The 22,150-nt window shown below is 39.6% G+C and overlaps 1 protein-coding gene across 4 annotated transcripts in view; it reads left to right on the top strand.

Moving 5' to 3' along the window:
* Nucleotides 1-22,150, top strand: part of opcml (opioid binding protein/cell adhesion molecule-like) — a 242,748-nt gene that overhangs the window by 210,544 nt on the left and 10,054 nt on the right. For all 4 annotated transcript variants that reach the window (XM_055046650.1, XM_055046652.1, XM_055046649.1 and 1 more), the window contains one exon: nucleotides 21,248-21,385. In XM_055046650.1, the coding sequence (XP_054902625.1) occupies nucleotides 21,248-21,385 (138 nt within the window). The remainder of the gene's footprint in view (nucleotides 1-21,247; nucleotides 21,386-22,150) is intronic.

The raw sequence follows: 22,150 nt of genomic DNA, 5'->3' as shown, positions 1-22,150 counted from the left end.
GTCAGACTTTTCTTCTACTCAGCCGCGCGCTCAAAGTGCTCCGTAGAACCAAGTGGAAAAACCCATTCAGAAAAAGTGAGAAAGAGAAAGGGGAGCAGGTCTGCAGCGAGTTCGTAAAGGAAAAACAGATGGCTGGAAAAAGAAAGCACAAAGATGGAACCGAACTTTGCAGAGCAATCTAAAGAAAATATCGGTTCACCAAGTTGATCCACACAAGAAATTTGCCGCTTTTTACTCAAGCACAGCCGTCAGAAAGCTTGAGACAGGTGCAGACCGTTCCAAATGACTGGCGTCTGCTGTTCTGTCTTTCATCATTAATCTCAACAGTGAAGTGATAAATTCCTCCCTGAAACTGCACCATTAATAACAAGGGGAGGATTTGCATGAACACCTGTTTCACTTTCAAGAGTTGAAAACAGAGAAGGGTCTTTTGGCCTCTTATCTGGAGACTCAGGGTTAAGAGGAGTAATGTTTCTTAATTAACTGCTATATGTCAATATAATGAGTTGTTGAAATACCTGTGTCATCAAAGCATTTTGTCAGGAGAGATGAGGGATGCCTTCATTTATTTGAATTGGATTCTTGGCCCCTTGGAAACCTTTAACAAACTGTTTCACTAAAAAGATGTTTTCCAGACGTTTCTTTTTTTTTTTTTTTTTTCATTATTCATTCAAGAAATTTCAGGATTCACCATCAGTGAATTAAGTGAGATGTCGCCTCAAACTGGCCGCCTAATAGATATTAGGATTACTAGTCTGACTGATGGGATATGTTTCCAAATTCACTGCCAGCAATCCAATTAATTAAGGACAGAAGAGGAGCTAAAAACCTTCCACTGGTTCCCTTGTGAAGCCACATATAGCAGCAGTTAAATAGCAGCGGCTCTCGACATCCGTTAGTTTATGGCTTCATAAAGTATTAAATATATATTGATTGGAAAACTGATTATCTTACGATAGGTAATCTTCCAGTGACTTTTACATTTACTTGACGATTTTAAACTGAGACCAACAAGATAGAAACGCGCAGCATCATGATGTGTGGAACCAAAATGCAACAGAATCCAGGAGGTAAAGGACGATGTGAAACCACAACAGGGGCATAGAATAACTGAACATGAGGCATAAAATAATATATCCAACATAAATAAACAACGACAAAAAGCAAAGACAGAAACCAAGGCTATCAGAGTAAACAGGGAAATGGGAAAGCAAACACAAAAAAGCTCAAACAACCCAGGATCCTGATACAGCGTCTGGTAGAAATTCTTCTTCTTCTTTTCTATTATGGCGGATCACAAGCAACTTTAGGGTGCATACCGCCACCTACTACTACTCTACGTCTCTTAAATTTTCTCAATCTGTAAATATCCATCATGCTCCCTTCATTTCCCAATATTTCTTTCAGACTCCATTCTTGATCTGTCCTTCCAACCATTCTTCTCAATTTTACAGTTCTACATTTTCTTTCTCTCCACATCCTTCACATTTATCATTATCTTTCCTTCCTATTAAATATAAAATGTCATTTAAATAAGTATGGCCTAATCTTAATCTGATCATTATTATTTCTTCCCATCTGTTTCTCTCAGTAATGTTTCTAATTAATATTGACTTTTGTGCTTTATATAATCTTCTTCCTTTCTTATCTTCATTCCACCTCTTTTCCCATTTTTCTATTTCTTTACTCTTAATTGCATGTAGAACTAGAGGATTAGATGATTTTGATGAATCTCGACACTTGATGTCCAGTTTACATATTTATCCTCTCACGACCTCAGCTCTGACCCAGCCTGATGTTTTGTTGGGGTTTTTTCACTATGCACGACGCGGCCGACTGAGAATTACACAAACAAACTCATGGACTCGCCTTTGAATCGCAGTAGCTGTGCATGTTCTATTAAACGGGGGGCCCGACTGGCATTTTCACAAGCTTGAGTAACGGCCCTTTCATGTCATAACTTCATTCGGTGGTTCTACTTTGAAATGAGCTGATGAGGGAAAACACCTATTGATTGAAAACTGCTCTTGGAAAAAGGTCATACATTCGAAATGAACGAGACCGAGGAGTTGGGAGAGCGGCGCTGGCGGTGGGCTCGGCGATTTAATTACGCTCTAGGAGAGGTGAGAAAGGTGGTGATGGGACCGGGAGGCGTAATGTAACCTGTCATTAAACGTAAGGAGGAAGAAGAGGAAACGACTGTGCTTATTTGAGCAATGGACATGGAGGGGAGTGGAAATGCTAAAAGAACAACAAAAAAAAAAGAAATGCATTCTACAAATAGATACTAGAAGACAAAGTACAGAAGAGTTTCCCTCAAGCTCACCAACGAGATTTCATTTATCCTGAAAACACAAGGACAAGAGGACAAGGTTCGTACTGTTTGGAGAACGCAAGACTCCATTATAAAATGTGCTGTGGTCACTGTTGAGATGATTACAAACCTAATAAGATTTTAAATCAATCGGGTAGAAATGAGTATTCCTGTGCACATTTCTTCAGACTTTTCATCCAGGATCCAGAATGTCAGCTCTCGGTTCTGCTCTCATTATCAGGGAAACATTTGAGAGAGGCATCTTTGCAATTTAGCTTTTGCCTTGTCATTAATTAAGGTAGAGTGGAATAAAAAAAAAACAAGAACCTATTTTTGACGCATACGCTCTGTTGAGAAAGCAACATTTGTATTACCATGTATCAAATTTGGTTAGACTGTCCCCATTCTGTCAAATTGACTCAATGTGAGCAAGAAATTCAAAATATTTATTTACTTACTTATTCTTTATGGGTTTGAAATGACCTGAAACCTCACGGAAAGTAGCAAAGTTCGCGTGAGCCGCTTTCGTCCAGGTTTGACTTCCTTTCTGGTGACAGAACTGCCTAATTATTCTCGGCATCGATTCTGCAAACTTCCAGAAGCATCTCTCAGAGATTTGAGTCGCACCGAGTTGTTAGCTTGCATGTTCGTGACGCGGATCTCCCACTTCCACCTCACAGAGCACTGCAGGGCGATCCGCTGGACTGAGACGCAGCGACTGCGGAGGCCGACGGGGTCAAGGTCGTGTTTGAGATGATTTGCACACAGCGATGTTGTTTTGGTCCATAAAATTAGTGGCTCAAAGGACACGTCATGTGTGAGTCTCAGCATTGGGTAGGAACCAGTTATATTCACTCACTTACATTAACTTTAGCAACTTAAAAAAAATAATAAAAAAGGACTTTTAGGAATATTTTTTCCGCTGCTGCACTTTTTACTCCTGCTTGAGTAATTTCCTTACAAAGATTTGCCGTTCATAATTAAGTAACATTTCTGGACAAAGCCGCACACCTGCAGTTGTTAAAGTTTTTTCACGAGTTTAATTGATTTGGGAATGTTTTTTTCCTTTGCTTGATCTTTTTTTTTTTTGTCACTTATGTGATTTATTGCCATTTTTGTCCTTAAAAATACCAAACTTTCCGCTTCACTTTACATTTTGGAGGCGTAACATAACCTGTCATTAAATGAAAGAAGGACGATGTGAAAATTATTGTGCTGAGTGAAGGATGGAGTGGAAATGTTATCATTGATCAAATGATAGATCACTTGATCGATCAAAGGACAAATATAATAAAGGAGGGATAATTCACAAAAACTGACACGCGCTGCAGTGTTTTGATGGAAGTAGCTATCAGAAGAGATAGATGCTGTTAGAAACAGCGCTCAGGTAGGATGAGGTTCTTAAGCAATACCCAGTTGGTATACAGTATGTGTGTGGAACAATAATATGCTCCCATGTCGTCACACCCAAAACAACAGCCTAAAACGTGATTCAGATTATTAAAACCAAGAAACATCCATGCTTTCCTGTTGCTTAAACTCCGACTTGCCCGTTTAAATTATAGTTTAATCAGACTTCTCAGCATTTTTCCGATCAGTAAATGTCCGTTTTTAATAACCTTGTGTAAATTGTTTTCTCCATTTTCTGTTCAATGAGAGTCAGCCGGTGTGGTGACTCTGCTGCCGCAGATCAGAGATGATTTTTTTAAATATTTTTGTTTTGCACGTCCTGGTTGTAACCAGTTGCTATATGAGCTATCTGCCTTTCTATCATTTTGAACCAGCCTGCCAATTCTCTTCTGACATCGGCAAGGCATTTCTTGGTCCATGTGGCTGCCACTCGCTGGATATTTTCTCTTTTCTTACAAAGAAGAACTTTATGGCCACGATTCAAAACTCAGACTGCCCAGGGTCATCCAGGGGTCAGCACACAGCATGGGGCAAGCTTTCAACTAGGCATGTTTCTGCTAACTATGAACTGTAAGTTTACTTTCAGTATTCCAGTTTGCATTTTCAAAGCAGTTGCTTGTTTAAAAGGTCTAAAAAGATTGTCTGTGATTTCTTCTTCTTTTTTTAATATAAATAAAAACATCTGTTGAAATTTTGAAAGAAAATCACTGCAGATAGAAAGAAACTTGCAGTATTTATATTTCTACTTGCTTGGACTCAAGGCTCTTGGCAGTTCTACCGTGGTCTCGCTAAAAACACATCAGGATAGATGGAAGCTCATTCATTTCATTCATTGAATCATTAGAAGAGCAAATGACTCTTCAATCAACGACCTCTTTTAAAAATGCATATGAACGTACAATCTATTTATGAGGTTTAGTGAGTGTAAATTTGCCTCGTACCGATCTGGCTGCTCTGCTTGTTAATTGTCCTGACACAGAAACTCACTTGAAACAATTTTGGACTTTTTTACTTTACAGAACCACGAAGCGATGGAACAGACAAACTAGATATATCACTCACTGAGCCGGATCTCAGGAAAGTCCTGGTTGGGTCCATTGCTGAACAAAATTTCATGCTGTGTCCATTACTTTTTAAAATAGGTTTATACCTCAGTAAATGAACAATAAGAATCTCATCAAAAAAACAATGTGTGCTTACAAATTCCTATATTTTTTGTGCATGTTTGGCTCTATCAGCCTAATGGCAGTCCTTCGCTAAAATGCAAAACAGCTGCAGATGTCTCTAGTAAAAGTTGAAGAAGTTATTTGCCGTTGTGGACAGGTCCTGTAAACTAGTGTTCTGGAACAAAGCTTACAGTAAGAAGAAAAACAAAGTCTCGCTGTCAATAAAACACTTCTAAAACTAGTTGGACCAAAGTGCAATGCAATAAAAACAACTTATCAAAATCAACCAAACCAAGAAACAGTTAACCAGACCCTGTTGCTCTTGCTGAAATAGTTTGGTGACAGAATCTGAGACTCATTAGCAGTTGAGGAAATGATTGCCAATGAAGTCGAGGCGATGGTGATGGTCCTGGTTTCTCGTCCTGTCGACAGTCGTGGGGCAGCAAATGGATGAGTAATCTAGAATCCAAACAAGGAAATCTAAAAGTCTAAATGAGCAAAAGTAAAAACACCAATCTGCTGTCTTCTCTTTTAATTTCTAGAAGACAAACATATTCTTGGTCAGAGGAGGAGACGCGTTACGAATACCAAGGGACTCAATAGTCTCAGTTTTTGTTTTTTATTCACATTGAGAAACTTTGAATTAGCTGTGACGGATGCATAAAGAAAACAAGAAATATGTGTTTTTAATCTTCTCTCCACAAACAAATGTAACATGTAGCCAAAATGAAAGCACATTTGTTGGGCACCTACAGAAATCAGCTAAATGGAGCCGTATTAAAAAGTGCGTTAACTCAACACACAAGGTGATGAGTGTGGAGAGGTGATGGCGATGGATGTTTCTATACTTTCATGTCTTCCAGCAGCATTAAACGGACAACGGTCTGAAGGCTGCAATGATCCCAGAGACTTCGTTTTTAAGACTAGACAGTTTTTTTTTCTGTCATCAGCTTAACAACGAAAATAAATCTTTTGTGGTTTAAGCGTCAGTCCTGATGGACTCATAAAACAAAAAGCTTGTGGCTCCAGACTGAGCAGGCATAAGAAACAGAGATGGTCCATTATTTTGAAAGTAGCACCAAAGCTTACACTTTTTGAGAACTCTTTCAAAAGTTGTATCGATACGAATGCCATTGCTTAATCTTTGACTGAAATCAGTGTTGATCACTAGACTCATTTTCTGGACACTTGTTTTGCTCCCTTTGCTGTTTTTTCATGTCTCCAGCATTTCTCTGATCCTTCTCCTAAAGTTGGGTGAAACTTGCCAGCCCCGTTATGAAGGATCCTGCTTGTTGCTGTTGAACCTGTGATGATCATCACTTCTTTGTTCAGTTAAATTCAAGTTATGCATTCCCATTGATCCAGCTGTCAAACGGTGCAACAGTCCTCCTGGACAGTAGACAATCATGCATGTGGTGACAGTGGAGATGAAAACTCTCCTTTAGCAGGAAGAAACCTCCAGCAGAACCGCATCCTGGCTCAGACCAAGCGGCTGTCGGCCACAACAGAGCAAAATGCGCAGTAAGAAATAGCAAAACAGAAGAGCTGTGTTAAGGAAAAGGAAAAAGAAAAAGAGTGTCTACTTGTTGGCAGCCTTTTCTAAGCTGATGGTCAAATCCAAGAAGGGACTAAACAAAGTGGCAAAGACAGATCGGAAAGTAGCAGAGTGAGAAAAAGTGGTCAGTTTGTCCTCCAGTAGCCTAACAACAGACAGTTCACTAATTCTCTGCCAAACCAGTGAAATATAAATTTGATTTTTCTTTTCTCAAATTTCTTCTTCAAAGCATGAAAACGAACGGAGGGTAATAACTACTCCTATCTGTATTTTATAACATCAAATCTCCCTGCTCATCATAGAGATGTAAACTACGTCCGCGCAGAGAAAAGTGATTAAGCAAATATTTGTTGTGCGATTTCAAGTCTTTTTTTTTTATTTGTTTTGTTTTGTTTTTTGCAATGGTAACGTTTCGTGCTGCGAACACATGCAGCTGCTGCATGTTGTGTCATCAGACTGATTAAGTTTTGCCAGCACGGTGCGGTTCCCCAGTTCTTCCATCTAGTGCCCACTCTGACACATTTACAGATTCTTGTTGCTCCTAAGCTGAAGCTTTTAATGACAGGCTCCCTGGCGGAGGATGGCGGGGGGAGCCGTTACGTGCAACGCAGCTGCCAGGTTAAAATATAGGAGGACAGACGACATGCTGTGTGCGTGGGTACGGCCGCTTCGTGACAGAATGGATGCATCTGTGTGAATGTTTGGGGCAGATTTCAGATCCAATCACAAACAGGTGGCGGCTTACCAAGAAAAGTAGACGACAAGAAAGGAGTCGGAAATATTAGGTCATAAAAAAAAAACACAAAAAAAAACATTGATATTCTGACATTTAGAAAATTGAGGTAATTTCAGTAATCCTAACAGACTTAAAACAGGAAAAGTTCAGTCTGATTTTTTTTTTTTTTTTATCAGAAAATGAGACGTATGCTCTTTTATCCATTTTTTCCAACTGCGAGAGAGAAAAAAAAAAGCTTTTTGTTGTGTGGTACCAAACTGCGATTTATGTGTTTAAGAGTCAAAATAACCATCTTGGTTGATTTATTTGACTATTTAATATCAAACAAAACAGAAAAAAAAAAAAACATCGGCGGAAGGGATCTGGATGGCAAAGCCTGACAGCCTGGTGTGCCCGAAGATAAGCAGTGAAAAACAAGTTTTAAAGGGTAAACAGTCTGTTATCAGCCAGTTCTTAGAGGAAACAGGCACCTTTTATGTCCACAGATACAGTTGGTGAGAGGTTGGGCTGAATACAATGTTTCCACAGGAGGCTGGAGAGGATTTTCCACAGATTCGTACAGCACTTATCTGAATATCAAAACAATATAACAACTAACCCTGAGTTTATCTAATTGAACTGTAAACATTAGCAATATCAGGTCCTTTCAGCTTGTCACCAATAATTCTCCATTTCCCTATATGTACGCACAGATGTAGTGTATTTTGATCTTTAAATATTTCCACATCACCCGGTAGAAATCTCAGTACGGAGCAAAAATCAACTTTTTTAAAAAATTTTTTTTTATTCAAACCCATCACTCCTGCGATGCTCCGGGGTATTTTTCCACTAGTCTTCCTTTAGGTTTCAAAGCAGCAAAAGGAAGAAAAAAAAACATTAGTGAACTGTTCAATAGAATCAGGCTCTTTGGTCCCTAAAGCAACAGCTAATGGCTTGTGATCCCTCTCGAGAGCCGCCTAAACTTTCCAGACTAAAGCTTCTATGTCAGATCATTACCGAGCCACCATTAGTTGCGTCGTGTTACACACGGCATCTTTTTTGTTTTTTAGAAAAAGCATATTATAAAGCCAGTCGCACACCTGATGAAGCTTGAATGCAACAGACACTCCCAGTTCGAATCATGCTGCCTTTCGTCCCACATGTGCAGCTACTGTCTCCACTCCGGCTTTGTGAAACGCCACAGGAGTGAGGCGTAGATGCCGCGCATGAATGCCTCGCTGGTGGATCATTATTAATTATCTTCAGGTAGAATTACCAGACTGACGCAACGCTGAAATGGGAATTTCACACTTCGCCATCACACTGAGTTTCTGGAGATTTGAACCACTCTGTGCAGGGAGTTGATAAGGACACATTTTGGTTTGGCTATTGATTTGGCAGTGGCTGTTGGGGGGGAGACAAAAAAAGCGTTTGTGTGAATTTAGAGTGACTCCGATTGTCTAGTAACCGTTATAAAGATGTATCAGCATGAACACCATATTTTAAACAGCAGATGCTTTTAATGATGATCAGGAACATCAGATGTGAATATTTTTGAAAGCACATTTCACCTCCTGACCTTTAACACCGCTCCCGTCCGTTTTGGGGTGCTGCACGGACATTATATGTTTAAAGCACAAAAACAGGTTAGAGGGCTGTTGAAAAAGTTAGAACCCCCGAAAAAGAAAAAAAAAAAATCCAGAAAACAACTTCCTTTTATCTTATGGCAGCATTTATTTTTTCTTTTCTGTTTTTTTAAGATTTTTCTTGTTGACTAGAATAACTGCTTTTAGCTTCCGCTTTCATTTCATCAAGTTGTATGAAAGTACTTTTGATTGACTGCAACTTATTTATCTTACTTTTGGTGATATCTTTACCCCAAAAAAATTATTACTGGTTATGAATGGTTAATCTTTGTCACTAGTCCTTGTTTTCTGACTCTATTTAAGCATTTTTATATCAAAATCAAAGCAGCACGAAGAGAAATATTATAGAAAAGTATAATAATCAATTTTCTTCAGTTTTAAAAGCAACAAATATTCATGAATAAACGCAATAAGATTATATATACATTTTGTTTTCCCACTCTTCCTTGTTGTGGTAGACGTTGAAGACGGCCGATAATTCATTTATGAAATTATAATCACTATTGTTAGAACCAACATTTATTTGGCCATAAACGGTTTACATGGTTCCAAGCCTCTTTGATGCTCCTCTGTGTCTCAAATGTCTTATCTCAGACGTCAGTTCATTTTGCATCCGAGCGTCTGACATGAACAACAATAACAGCCGGCGTCGTATTCTAAACTCAGCTGCACAAAAGGAATAATTCTCTGAAAGTAGCAATTCAGTCCAGCGGCGCTAATTAACACACAGCTCCCTGAAAGCTGTCCGATTTGTTCAAGACGCCTCGGTAGCCAGGAATATTTGTTGTCATTAATAAAACGTGATCATCCTTTTTGACTTAGACCCGCGTTGGAGTGTCTTGTAGACCCTGTCAGCAAGGGTCTACAAGACAGTCGCTTTGACGTTCAAAACTACCGTGGATCTAATGCTCAGGACCACGTTAAAGATCAGAAATAAAGCCTTGCTCCCGGCCGGAGGAGGGAGGGGGATAAAAACAGAAAGAAAGAAATGACAGAAATGGGAAAATAAACTTGCTGCTTTCTGTTTACCAATCACTGAGAAATGATCTGTTTACTTGACCCAGTTAAGATTTCGGAGCGACAGCTCGGTAGATGGAGACGCAGCAGGCGGAGAAGCTGGCGCTCACAGAGGACTGTCAGGGATCCCTGTGGCCGACTTCTCCTGGATTTCCATCCGGGTTCTGTCCGCGTTTCGCTCGAATCGGAGCTTTGACAGTCAGGTTGGGAGACAAAAGCTCCACTAAAGCAACAACTCATTTCGCAGCATTCCAGGAAGCACTCTGAACAAAGGATGAGGCGCATCCATCAGAGCGGCGCTGCTCACGCTCAAGGCCATTCAACACGATTAAAGGTGGCAAATAATCACCGTGAATTAAATACTTTGAAATTCGTTCAAATATGGGAGCTGCACAAAGATAAGTAGTGAAATTCTAAATTAAAGCCAATTAAGAGCCAAGAATTGATTTGATTGCAGGTACTACAAGGTGCCTTGTGTTTCTCTGCAAATGGTGGATATAAAGCCTTTATGTTGGGCAGAATCTGTTAGCCGAGGTATTTTTTTTTAGGGACCAAGGTTCCTGGCATACTTGACCTCACGATATGCAGTGTCTTCGAAACATTCACTCTTACTGGCATGTCCTTTCTTTTCGAATAAATAGCTAAACTCTGCGTCCAGGAGGAGGTGAATGCTGCAAGTCAGTGACTCGACACAATCTGCCGCATTTCCTTACACGGCAACTTTTCAAACTACTTTGAATAATTTAGCAAGCGTACTGTTTGATGACGAGGATCAAGAGGAATCTATGTGTGTTTGAATTGACATTGTTTTCTATGAAGTGCCTGGAGATGACATTATTCCTTTGGCTGAGGAGCTTTGACACCTTCATTTAATAAGATGTGACTGACTATGAATTAAAAGCTATAGTTAGTTAGCCTGACTTGTATCATTACAATGAAGAACAAGTTTTTCATTACTTGACTCCATCGAGCACCGCAGGTGGCAACAAGGTTACTGCTTCATTTACTTCAAACAAACAATTACAAAGAACAACTTTGCATTATGGCTTTACTAATGAATGTGATTCTTCTTAAACTCAGGTGCAGTGCTGTTCATTTTATTTAGCCCAGTCTCAGAGACACTTCTGCATATATATATCTGAGATATGGAGATAGAGATTTGAAACAGATGTGCTGTTTTAACTTTATTTGTTAAAGCAGCACAGAGACGGTTTCATGAACAAATTGATTTTTTGATACCATCAGGTCAATGTCTTTTAGGTACTGGTCAATGTCCCCTTTAATGGCTTATGTAAATGAGTATTCTGGATCTATGCATATCTGCAGCTCTACTGATAATTTCTTTTTTTTTTTTTTTTTCGTCAAAGAAACACTTATCTATAAAAGAAACAGCATTACCTTATAATAGCTTCCATGTCCTCAGGGACTTTGGAACGTCTTCTTCGCTTGTCATCCACTGGTGTGGTTTTTGATGACGTACTTTTACGTTTTTTGCTGTCTAAAACCAAGCTCGGCAAATACGCAGTTTGCCAGCTGCTTTAGTTTGGCAAAAGTCATGAGATTATGTCTTAGTCAGATGATTTTTAGTGAGAATAAGATGAGAATTATCTGTGTTCTTGTCATGAATTTTTGTTATTCTCTTTATCTTTGGCAAAAGAAAAAAACATATTTTGACCTCGGCCCATTTTGCTCCTCATTCAGGCCTTTTATTCTATTATTCTCCCTGATAACTCAAGCTGTGGCACTGAAAAGTGTGCATGTTCACGCAGCATGATGAAAACGCATAAATTATTTCACAGCTTTGTCCATCTTAATATTTATTCTGCACAATTCAAGTGGTAACAAAGTAATTACAGAAAAAATATAAAATAAAATCTGCAATAACTTAGTTGAATATGGTGCACAACCTGAAACTAAGTCTTTTATGTTCAGTTTTAGTCTTCAGTTTAGATTTACGCCTGCCATCAGTCTGATTAACTCTGAATAAATTTCAGCTGCTTTCTATTTTCTTGATTTGTGCGTCCCGTGAAAAGCATCTCATTTGAGCATCTCATAGTGAGTGCTGCCAACTGCACTTGGATATAATATGGGTCAAATGATGAGCCTGGTCAGTGAGGCCGCCAAAACCAGTGTTAAAGAAGCTGGTGGTGTTTTACACATGACAGCAAAATCAAGTTTGGAAAGAGAAAATGATTGGACTCGGCAGAGTCAAAAGACATCAACGCCTCCCTGAGCTCTTCAAAAAAAATGTTTTGCTGTAGTTCCTTTAGATCTCATGACGTGTTCTGATGTTACTTTTCTTTAGAATCAGAATTGCTTTTATTTTTGTTTTCCACGCCGATGAAGTCATGGGTAGCTCCAAATAACAGTCAAATTCTCCACAAGTGATTCAGATGCCTATTAGAAAAATGAAGATGAGGATTATTTATTCATTTATTTTATCATTGTAGTTGTGTTTTCATCTGTTTTTTATGCACATTTTTGAGGAATCACAGTAGAAACGATTGATGGAAACAGTAAAATAAATTTTAAAAAAAACATCCTCAATGTTGGGAAAAAAAAAGATTTTAGGTTCTGCCAGGTAGCACCTTGCACAGCAACAGTTCGCTTGAGATGGTTCGCTGTTCTCTAATATCTCTAAGGTTTTTTTTTATTTATTTTTTTTTTACAAGTTACTCTGAGTCTAAAAATTTTTTAAGTTCTTTCCTGACCACAACTTTCTTCTCAGCAGGAAACTACAGTCTATATCTCAATGCAAATTGTCCACAATTACACAGCAAGCCACCAAATATAATCAGAGCTACTTAGAACATGTATCAATTAGAAAAGTTTTTGTTTTTTTCTAAGGCCAACAATAATTGGGAATCCTCAAGACTCCACACCTTCCGGTGCTGTGAGCTGGAAGAAGAGGAAGTTGTGCAATGCTTCAAAAGATAACGGATCCTCTAGAAATCATTAGTTAAAAAAGATTTTTCATACAGATCTCTGAAGAGGCCTCGTCTGCCTCTCAGCACTCTGCTGCATGACGATGAACTGAATGAAATTAGGGAAATAACTAGGTTGCAAGAGCCACAACACGAGCGTGATTAGTGACTGCTGTGCCGAAGAACATGGGCTTGGCGGGTGTCACTGAACGAGTTTGTCAAATATTGCTGTGTGCGAGACGCAGCAATGGAAATAAACCGCAAGTAAAAGGAGGAAGAAACATTTCCGACATATCTAAACAAATGGTGAATTAATGGATTTTTATTTTTGAGGGGGTTGTTTATTTTATTGTTTAACATTCATTAAGAGTAAAAAGCCATGTTTTCACATTCCGTGTCAGTCTGACATCAGCAGCCGGGATCGTCTGTTGTTTTACAGCTGCGTCGTATTCCAGGGAAGGTTTTCCTTCTGATGGGTGAACGGACTGAATGTTTCCAGACCAGCTTTGAGGAAACCATAATCTGCACCTCCACCATTCTGTAGTTAATGGGTGTATTTATTTCACAGAATGCTGGGACTGGTACAAATCCGCAAACTCCAGCAAAAAATAAGTGAATATATACAGAGATGATCTTTGTTGTATCATTATTAAAGTCAACAGAGAACCAAAGACTGGCGCTGTATGCTGCCGTTTTGGTTTTAAATAAATGCATTTGTAACATTCAGGCTACATCCAGTCATTAATACACACATTCACACGCTGATGGCGGAAAACTGTGACGACTGACAGAAGCTGAGTAAAGTGAGTGAAATGTCTTGCCCAAGGACGCAACGACTGAAATGGGATTTGAACCAGCAACTCGAGCTGAGCCACCATCGCCCCGGTGAATAATAATGGTGATAAAACTGTTACAAATGTGCAGGTTTTTAGCTTAGTTTCTATCTGTTGTTTTTTTCTGGAGTGTGTGTTTTTTTGTTTTCTGGGAAGATGTAATGATGATAGCAAAATACTGAATACATCTACATTTTTCTAAGTAAATATACTTCTTTTAAAGTCTATTAAAATAAATTTCACTCTAAATATTGGCAGCTATTCAAGCGATCCAACACGCTGAAAATCTGTCAGTCTTTAGAAAACATTCTGGCGGCATTAGACTGCCAGCTATTACTGCCTGGATTTCATTTCTGAACGTCTTGATGCTCCAGTGAATAATTTTGGTGGCCATAATTCGAAACATAATTTCTCCATAAACTGGTCATGAGCAGTTTCCCCCCCTAGCAGGATTCGCTGACAGTGGAGTCGTACATTAATCAGGCAGGCCAAGGATCACACACAGAGAAGCTCGGGAAATGTGGTATGAGGGTTCTTCCATGAATAGAATGATGGATTAGCAACTTGTTCAAGGTGTACCCCACCCATCACCCAATGACCTCTGGAGATATGCACCCACCTTACAGCCCCCAATCCCACAGGGATCAGTGCTGTAGACAATGAATGGATGGACTGGATAATGTAGCTAAAGCAATGACTGCAAATCTCTGCAGGAAGGGATTCAGATTCAGATAAAAGAATGTGAGGGGGAAAAAATGTGCATACTATCTAGTTCTCCGTTTCTAGATGCTACTTTCACAAGGTCTAGGGCTTCAGAGAACCAGAGAAAATAAGTGATATGAAAAATTATTACAAAAAGAAGGTTTCACAAAACCAAAACACAGTACAATTTAACCCAATTAATACAAAAAACCTATCAAACTAAAATATCAAGTGCAAATTAAATGACAAAGTGTCCAAACAAGTCAATCCAACGTAAATCCAGATAACCCAAAAGAAAGGACACAAAGGACACACCAACCCTCCCAAACACACGCTTCAATATTGAGTAGAAGCAATCAAGATCAAAGTCAAAACTGCTAACCTGAACAAAAAGTTGAACAAAGTTGACTGCTTGTAACAGTTAGTTACAAGCAGGCAGACAAACAAAAGTGGGGCAAGCTGAACAAAGCCTCATCCTACTGGCTGCCTCACTGGAGCAATGATTTCAGGTGCCTTTTATAGTGAACAGGTGAGGCTCATCAACATCTGATGGGCTTGACGATCCTCTGCTTGTCCAATGGGGTGGCTGCTCTCCTGCAGCCTCCAGGCAGCCAATCGGGAAGGTGTCCTCTCACGGCTGAACCTGCGTGACAGAAAGGAGCCTCCACGGCCTCAAGAGGTCAGACACTAGAGTTTCCACGCAGACCTGTTTTCCTCTTTATGTTCTGAATCATAGAGCTTTTACATGATGATATTTTCTCTATCATATTCACAAATGTTAATGGTCTCTCGGTTGCGTTTGGTTAGGAGTCTGAGTTGATTTGGTCAGACTGATACAATCGGCCGCCTCAGTGCAGTTATTCGCGTTTCGGTGACACTGATAGTCTTATGTTGAGAAACAAAACCTCACTTATTACAGAATAAGGTTTTTTGTTTGTTTGTTTTTTGGGGCGGCTAAAACCATGAGCTATTTACAGTATATAACTGAAATCTTTATCTGAGGTCTGACTAGCCGTTAGCTTTGAAGTTCTCCACTTCCTGTCTACTGGTGGTAAGATAGTGACTAGTTACAACTACTTCAGTGAATCCCTCCTATTTAAAACACCACTTTGGAGTTTGTATGATTGAAGCTTTTTTTTTCTTCTCTCTTATCCTCTTTACTTTTTCTCCCACAACTTTAAAACTACTAACTACTGTGAAACAATAAAAAGCACAAATTCAGCATTATTTTCCTATCTGATGGGAGCGCATCTAAATGAACTGCAAGTGCAGCAGAAGGAGATCGGAAGAGGATTTTCCTGCTCCCTGCCAAATAGCATGACACTAAATGGACGTGAATACAGCGTCCTCTGTGAAGGCACTATTCCGCTCCAGGGTGAATGAGTGAAAGGAAGGGGACGGTGGTCTAAGAAGGTCAAAGTCAGGAAAAAAAAAAAGCAGAACGCAAGATGCAACTAAACTTAAATGTGCCCTTCAATGCCCAGACTGTTGCCTGGGGCAAAGAGGTACTGGTGGAATGTGACAGCAAGGTGAAGGTGAAGAGAAAAGGCCAGTGAATGGTGTCAGCAGGAAACCAGTCCTCAGGGAGACGCCATGCTCTATGGGGTTTGCTCGAGTGTCTAGCAATCAAATGGACCATGACCTGTTTCAAGTACCGTCTGCTGAGTACAAAATTCAGCTTAGAGAATGACCACGGGGCTCTGCAACGGCTCGGAAGCATGAAGCTCTTAAAATAACTGCTGGCTGCTGTCAGAGCAGATCCACAGCTTCACATCAGGTGTGGAGTTGGTGTTGTTTACACGGCTCCTTGTCAAACACACCCGGAAAACCCTGCTACACCCTCAGTGCTGCATAGCCTCTAAACTTTCTCCGCAATCAAGAGTAGCTAATTAGAAAGAAACGGCACTTCATATTGATCGTTCTGCAACACATTGTGGGGGAGCCGGGGCGCTTCATGTTGACAGGGAAAATTGCATGGTGAGATTAACTGAATTCATTACAGAGCAGCCACAATTTTCCTAATGTTTTTTTTTCCCTTTCTTTCTTTAACTCATACAGATTAAAGTTCATGTTCTGTGTGAATTAATCCTCACCAAACACCAGAGGATTATTAGAGCGTTTGTCTCCCTTTTTGTCAGACAGATTGCGCGGTGCTTGATTTTATGTTCACTTCAATGCATCGCGGATCAGTGAATTCACCTAGCTAACAGTCGTGATCGCTCCTTCCTGTGGATTCTTCTGAATAAAATCACATTTACACATTTAGGGAAATTGCGCGTGTGTGCGCGTGTGTGTGTGTGTGGGTGTGTGTGTGTGTGCGTGGGTGTGTGTGTGTGTGTGTGTGTGTGTGTGTGTGCGCGTGTGGGCGTGTGTGTGCGTGGGTGTGTGTGTGTGTGGGGGTGTGTGTGTGTGTGTGTGTGGAGGACGGGGGCAATATATGACAGATAAAGAAATAAAAACTGAATCCAGAATAAATAGATCCTGCTGCTGTATTTATTTTTTACAGGACTGACTGATTATTAGTTATTATTAAGAAGAAAAAGCAACAGAAATGCAAAGCTGGCATCAGATCATGTTGAATATCCAGCATCCTATAAAAATATTTAACTTCTTTTGGAGTGTTTTATTGGACAAGAAGATATTATTTAACAGCCAGTTATATATAATCCATGTAGGTACTAAAGTACGCCAAATTCAAGCTCAGTTATTTACAGGCCACTTTGGTACAGTTGATCCAAGACCTCAGTCACATTGAATTGATCATAAAATGCCAACAAATAAAGAAATGCAACCTTTAGTTGCTGGCACTGCAGGAATCTCTTAACCTGAGCAAGCCTGCGGAGGAACAACAACCTCCGACAAGAGGAAGCCTCAAGCAGAGTCAGACTCAGGAGGAACAGCTGAGAGAAAAGATGAGAAAAAATATATATACTTGCAATTTGAATAAAAGGCAAGGAGATATGGAGTGAAAACAGTCTCCTGTCTACTATCTGCTTTGTAAGTAATTTTCTGACCTTTTCTTTGAGCACCAGATTTGCTCAGGCTAGTGGTTCCTACTGCTGAGGTTTTGACTGAAGTGTTTTTCGTTGCACATTTGTGTCAGCCGCTGCCTGGCCCTTCAACGTGTCTCTTATTATTCATCGAGTCACGCTGTATGGAGGCTAATGTTGCACAAAACACTTGGCAAGTGCCACAGACCATTCCACGAGGCAGTCGATAATGATGATGATTGTACTATGCGATTTTCATGACTCACTCTTTAATTGTATTCTCCATGGTAAGTTAGATCGACATTTATATCCCAATATTTATTCTGAGGTCGTTATTTTCGCAGCTTTTGGAACGCTTTGGCGTTCTGGTTCTGTGGTCATCAGGTTTCTCAGCTGGGATAAACAGAGTATTGTCCGAGCCATTTTCACCTGCGCTCCCTTCAGATTGCTATTTGAAAACCGAGATGTGACTGATTATTCTTCCATAAAGGCCGTAGGCGCGCACGCACACGTTCGCTCATCTCCAAATGAATGATCTGCGGCGGGCTTAATGGGAATCAGATGAGAGGCGAGACAAACGTACCCACTGGGACGAAACCCAGCAGCAACAGGCTCTGAGCACTCACTCAGCTTTCGGCGATAAAACGGAAACGGTTCATTTTCCAAATTTAAAAGAAAAAAAAAGTAAAGAAGAAACTTCATTTTCTAAATTGGCGCTGGTATTTATACGGTTTTACGGCCTTAAATGTTGAAGGAGAACCACCGTGTTTGAATTCAGACATAAATAATCAAGTCTCCCACAAATTTAGTGAGTAAATTACATTATTGTCTGCACAATTCTCTCGATCCTTGGCTGCTACAAGATAAGTCTACCAACTCAGCAGCATTCCTTCTACCTAATCTAGTTATCCGTGATGAAAATGTTCAATTAACTGCCAGCAGATCCCCACGTTCTGTGCAACAAGCTGATTATCCCCACAGCCTTTGCAGTGAATTCCCAGCCGGCTGCAGCAACGTCTGCACATTATGGCGACATTGAAATATCGCTTGATTGACATTTCAGTTGATTTGGATTAAAACGCCTATCTGTTTTCTAGCACAGAAAAAATAAAAACAAAAAAATCAGCATTGATGTCATAACAAAACACTTTTGCACAGAAAGTTCAGCTACAGAACGGTTCACCCAAGAGTCAAACTAATTCCTGGGGAGACGAGAAGGAGATGTTGTCACATCTTAAGATAACCAGAGTTTTTGAAAAATGTCCTTAGCAGCTTGTGAGAACTGGATTTTATTTCTATTTTCTCTGCCTTATTTTGCGTCAAGTGAGGGATGCTTAACAGTTTTATTCCCCTAAGTCATTCAGTGATTAAACACCGCTGGTAAGTTTGACAGGACTGATGTAAGGAAGTGCTATGTGAAAATAAATTAGACCTCTAGCCAGCCCAGGTTTTTGCAGCCATTTTTAACCAATATTCCAACCCTAAATAACATTTTTTCCGGGGATCCAGCAAGAAACAAAACAAGGTTTGAACAATAACTTAAGCTACAATCTGCAAAACTCAGTTCCAGTATTTTTATTATTATGTTTGGCTAAAACCCCATTTTTTGTGCGTGTAACCGTTCACAATGCTGAACAAATGTGACGGCAGTCAGGCTTATCTGTGAACGGTTCACACAGAGAACTCTAAAGGAAGTAATAATGTACTACAGAGAGATCAATCAAATAATTGTCTATAGATCGATAATAAAGATACAGAGCAGGGAGAGCTGACAGTATTATCACGAGATCGTAACAAGACAAAGCGGGCAAAGAAAAAGAAAGCGCAGCCTAATCGCGATGGTCTTCTGCTGCATCGACTGCAGAAGTCTGTTTGGATGTGCAGTGAGACCACTAGTGGTGTGAGAGTGATGTGCTTCATTGACATAGACCTCCTTTGTAAGTTCATCATTATAAACTGCAGCCATTTTTTCCATCTTTTTATTTACGTTCTGGCAAAGGAATGTGATGCGCGATTCACGTCAGCGACGCAAACGTCGGTTGAAGTGCGACGTGACTGTTTAGAGTAAGGTTAAAAATGATGCATCCAAATTTATACCACATATGGAAGTGGTGCAAATGAAATTTTTGGGGGAAAAAGAGGCAAAAACAATTAATGAATAAAATAAAATAAGAGATTTGGGTCAATAGCCTAGGAATTGCTCATTAGAATATTTGAAAGTATTTTGGATTTAAACTTAAAGATGATCAAATGCTGTCTGTTACTTAAAACAAAGCAAAACAGTGAAACAGTCTTTCAGCGTAGTGCGGACAGGAAGCTGCAAATTACAAGTCAATGTCTCCCCTGCTAACCAGCTTCAAGGTAATTCAATATTCATTAATGTAGTTTGTACAGAAAACCAGCCGGGGAATTTCAGGTAACGTTGGGACTAACATTGTTGATTTGGGACAGACATTTTTTATTATTTTTTCTTTCTAGTGACACAAGATGGGCTGTAGTGGTGTCCACTGAGTCAGAACAGATCACTGAACTTCAGCCAAGGGTAAATCCTCGCTTCAAAATAGAACAAAACTGATGAGCTGTCACACGCAGTGCCCTCCTTCGGCTCTACTCCTGCTAGCTTGATTTTTTATTTTTTTTTAAAGGCTTGTATGGGCATCCGATGGGGGACGTGGGTGTTTTGACACCCACCCATTTTACTCAATATGTGAGCTGGCATGTGCCACACCACCAGCCAAGATCTTTGTGTAACATGCTGATAAATATAATCTGCATCACCTTTTCCGGGCAAAATAGATGCGCTCCCGCAGAGCATCAAGACGCAGCAGTGTGCTGCCATAAAGTGATGAATTATTCAGTAATCTTGCAGCTCAAAATCTTTTTTTTTTTATTTTATTTTACATCCTTTAAATGCGCCAATTATTGGACAAGCAATGAAGTCAATGTATTTACGTCTCTTGGTTGCCATAGTGACTGAATACAAACAATACCAGTTTTACACCTGCTTTGCAAAAACTGCATCGAGCAGACGGGTTCTAAACCCACGCAAAGCTAAACTTATTGCGCCTGTGATTCTCCTCGTTTTGCTACAAAATCCCGTTTGCGTATGTGTTGTTTGCAGATCAGGTTTGCACTTGATATCAAGTTTGTGTCTGTTTTTATGCACGCGAACCTTTGGCAGATCAGGCCCTGAGGATGTAGGAAAACATCAAACTCTCCAGCTTCCTCACTCAGAAACTTGACCAAGTTTATCACTGTGTGATGTAAGTGCAGCAGCACATAGGCCATACACACTCTATATATTTTTTTTTTCTTTGCACTCCAGTATCCAGTGACATTTTGTTGCCAGACTCTTTGTTGTGTCTTTGTGCGATGACAGTCTACGTCTCTAAGGAAAGGGATCTGGCCAAGAAAAAGCAAATTCCTTTAAATGTATTAAACAGCAAAAGATCAGAAATATGCACCTTATTTAATTCAACACGCTGGAGGAATGAAACAGGTGTCGCCGTGACTTTATATGTCCATAGCATATGAACCAAATTGACCAAGGAGAATCCTTACCGTCTGTGATCAGCTCAGAAAACATGGCTGCCTTTATTTTTTTTTTCTTCGTCTTTACATATTTTACTAATTACTTTAAAAGTAAAAATGTTTCACCTGGGGGGTCATTTCTCAATCCGCCTAAGGTAGTAAACATTGACTAACATTGTTTTTATTTGGTTGTTTTTTTTTTACCACCAGATCTATAGTTGTAATTTGGACATTGCTATGTAATGTTGAAATATGGATTCATATATAAATGCAATATCATATATTGCTAATATAAATAATATGTAACATTTTCTTTAATGTTCATCAGGTTTGTAAAAAAATAAAATAAAATAAAATATGAAGGGAATGCGTTCTCCATTAAAACCAGTGAGTTTTGCCCTTGGACTAAATGCCCATGTCTCCCGTTTTCTCTGCTCTGTGCAGGTGGCCATAAATTTGTGACAGAGGGGGAACATTTGGAGCTGATCTCGATCACCAAAGAGCAGTCAGGAATATACGAGTGCATCGCCTCGAACGACATCTCCAGCTCTGACATCAGGAGAGTGCAAGTCACAGTCAACTGTAAGCACCAAGCCGCCGTATTCACGGTCAGAATGGAAATGGCTCTTAACTTCCAGACACAAACTTGATATCAAGTTTGTGTCTGGGGGTTCGGGATGCCTGGAGCTGTTTTGGTTGCATATCATTTCCTTGCAAAAAGAGGAACAAACAGAATGCTTCCGACGCAGGAAGTCACACTCACACAAATAAATATCTGCTACTTGATATATTTTTATTTGTTTCATATGAAAGATAGTTTAATTAGTACTGGATATGCATCTACAGTTTTGATTAAAAGCAATACATTTCAATTCTGGACCTTATTGGCTTATTAAATTGTGGCACTTGTGGCCCAAGTTATTTGTGTTTCTGCTTGTGTTTTAGATGTGGCTTTTGAATGCCATGTCGAGATGCTTCCTTTTGACATACAGAATTATCTTCGTGTCCAAAATCAAAATTTCCCTGCCAATGTGTGGTTATTAAGTGCAAAGCAGAAGAAGAACTCCAGAATCAGTGCAGCAGTAGCTGGAATGAAGCAATATTTGCGCTAAAACTGCATAAAACTGGATAATAATAATTGTTTTATGAAATTCTGAAATGAAATAAAGAGATGATTTTTCTTTTATCAGAGAATTTCAGCAAGGTCACCTCAAACAAGAAAACTATTTCATTCTACCTGATTGAATGTTTACTGTTTTAAATGTCTCCGAATTGAGCCGTTTGTCTTCATCGCCATGTCAATGAATGTCAGGCAGCAACATAAAGGATGTGTGGTTTGCCTCACAA

Source organism: Poeciliopsis prolifica, unplaced genomic scaffold (genome assembly GCF_027474105.1).
Source record: "Poeciliopsis prolifica strain line A6 unplaced genomic scaffold, Auburn_PproV2 SCAFFOLD024, whole genome shotgun sequence".
Taxonomy (NCBI): domain Eukaryota; kingdom Metazoa; phylum Chordata; class Actinopteri; order Cyprinodontiformes; family Poeciliidae; genus Poeciliopsis; species Poeciliopsis prolifica.
This window is presented reverse-complemented; position numbering and strand designations above follow the sequence as displayed.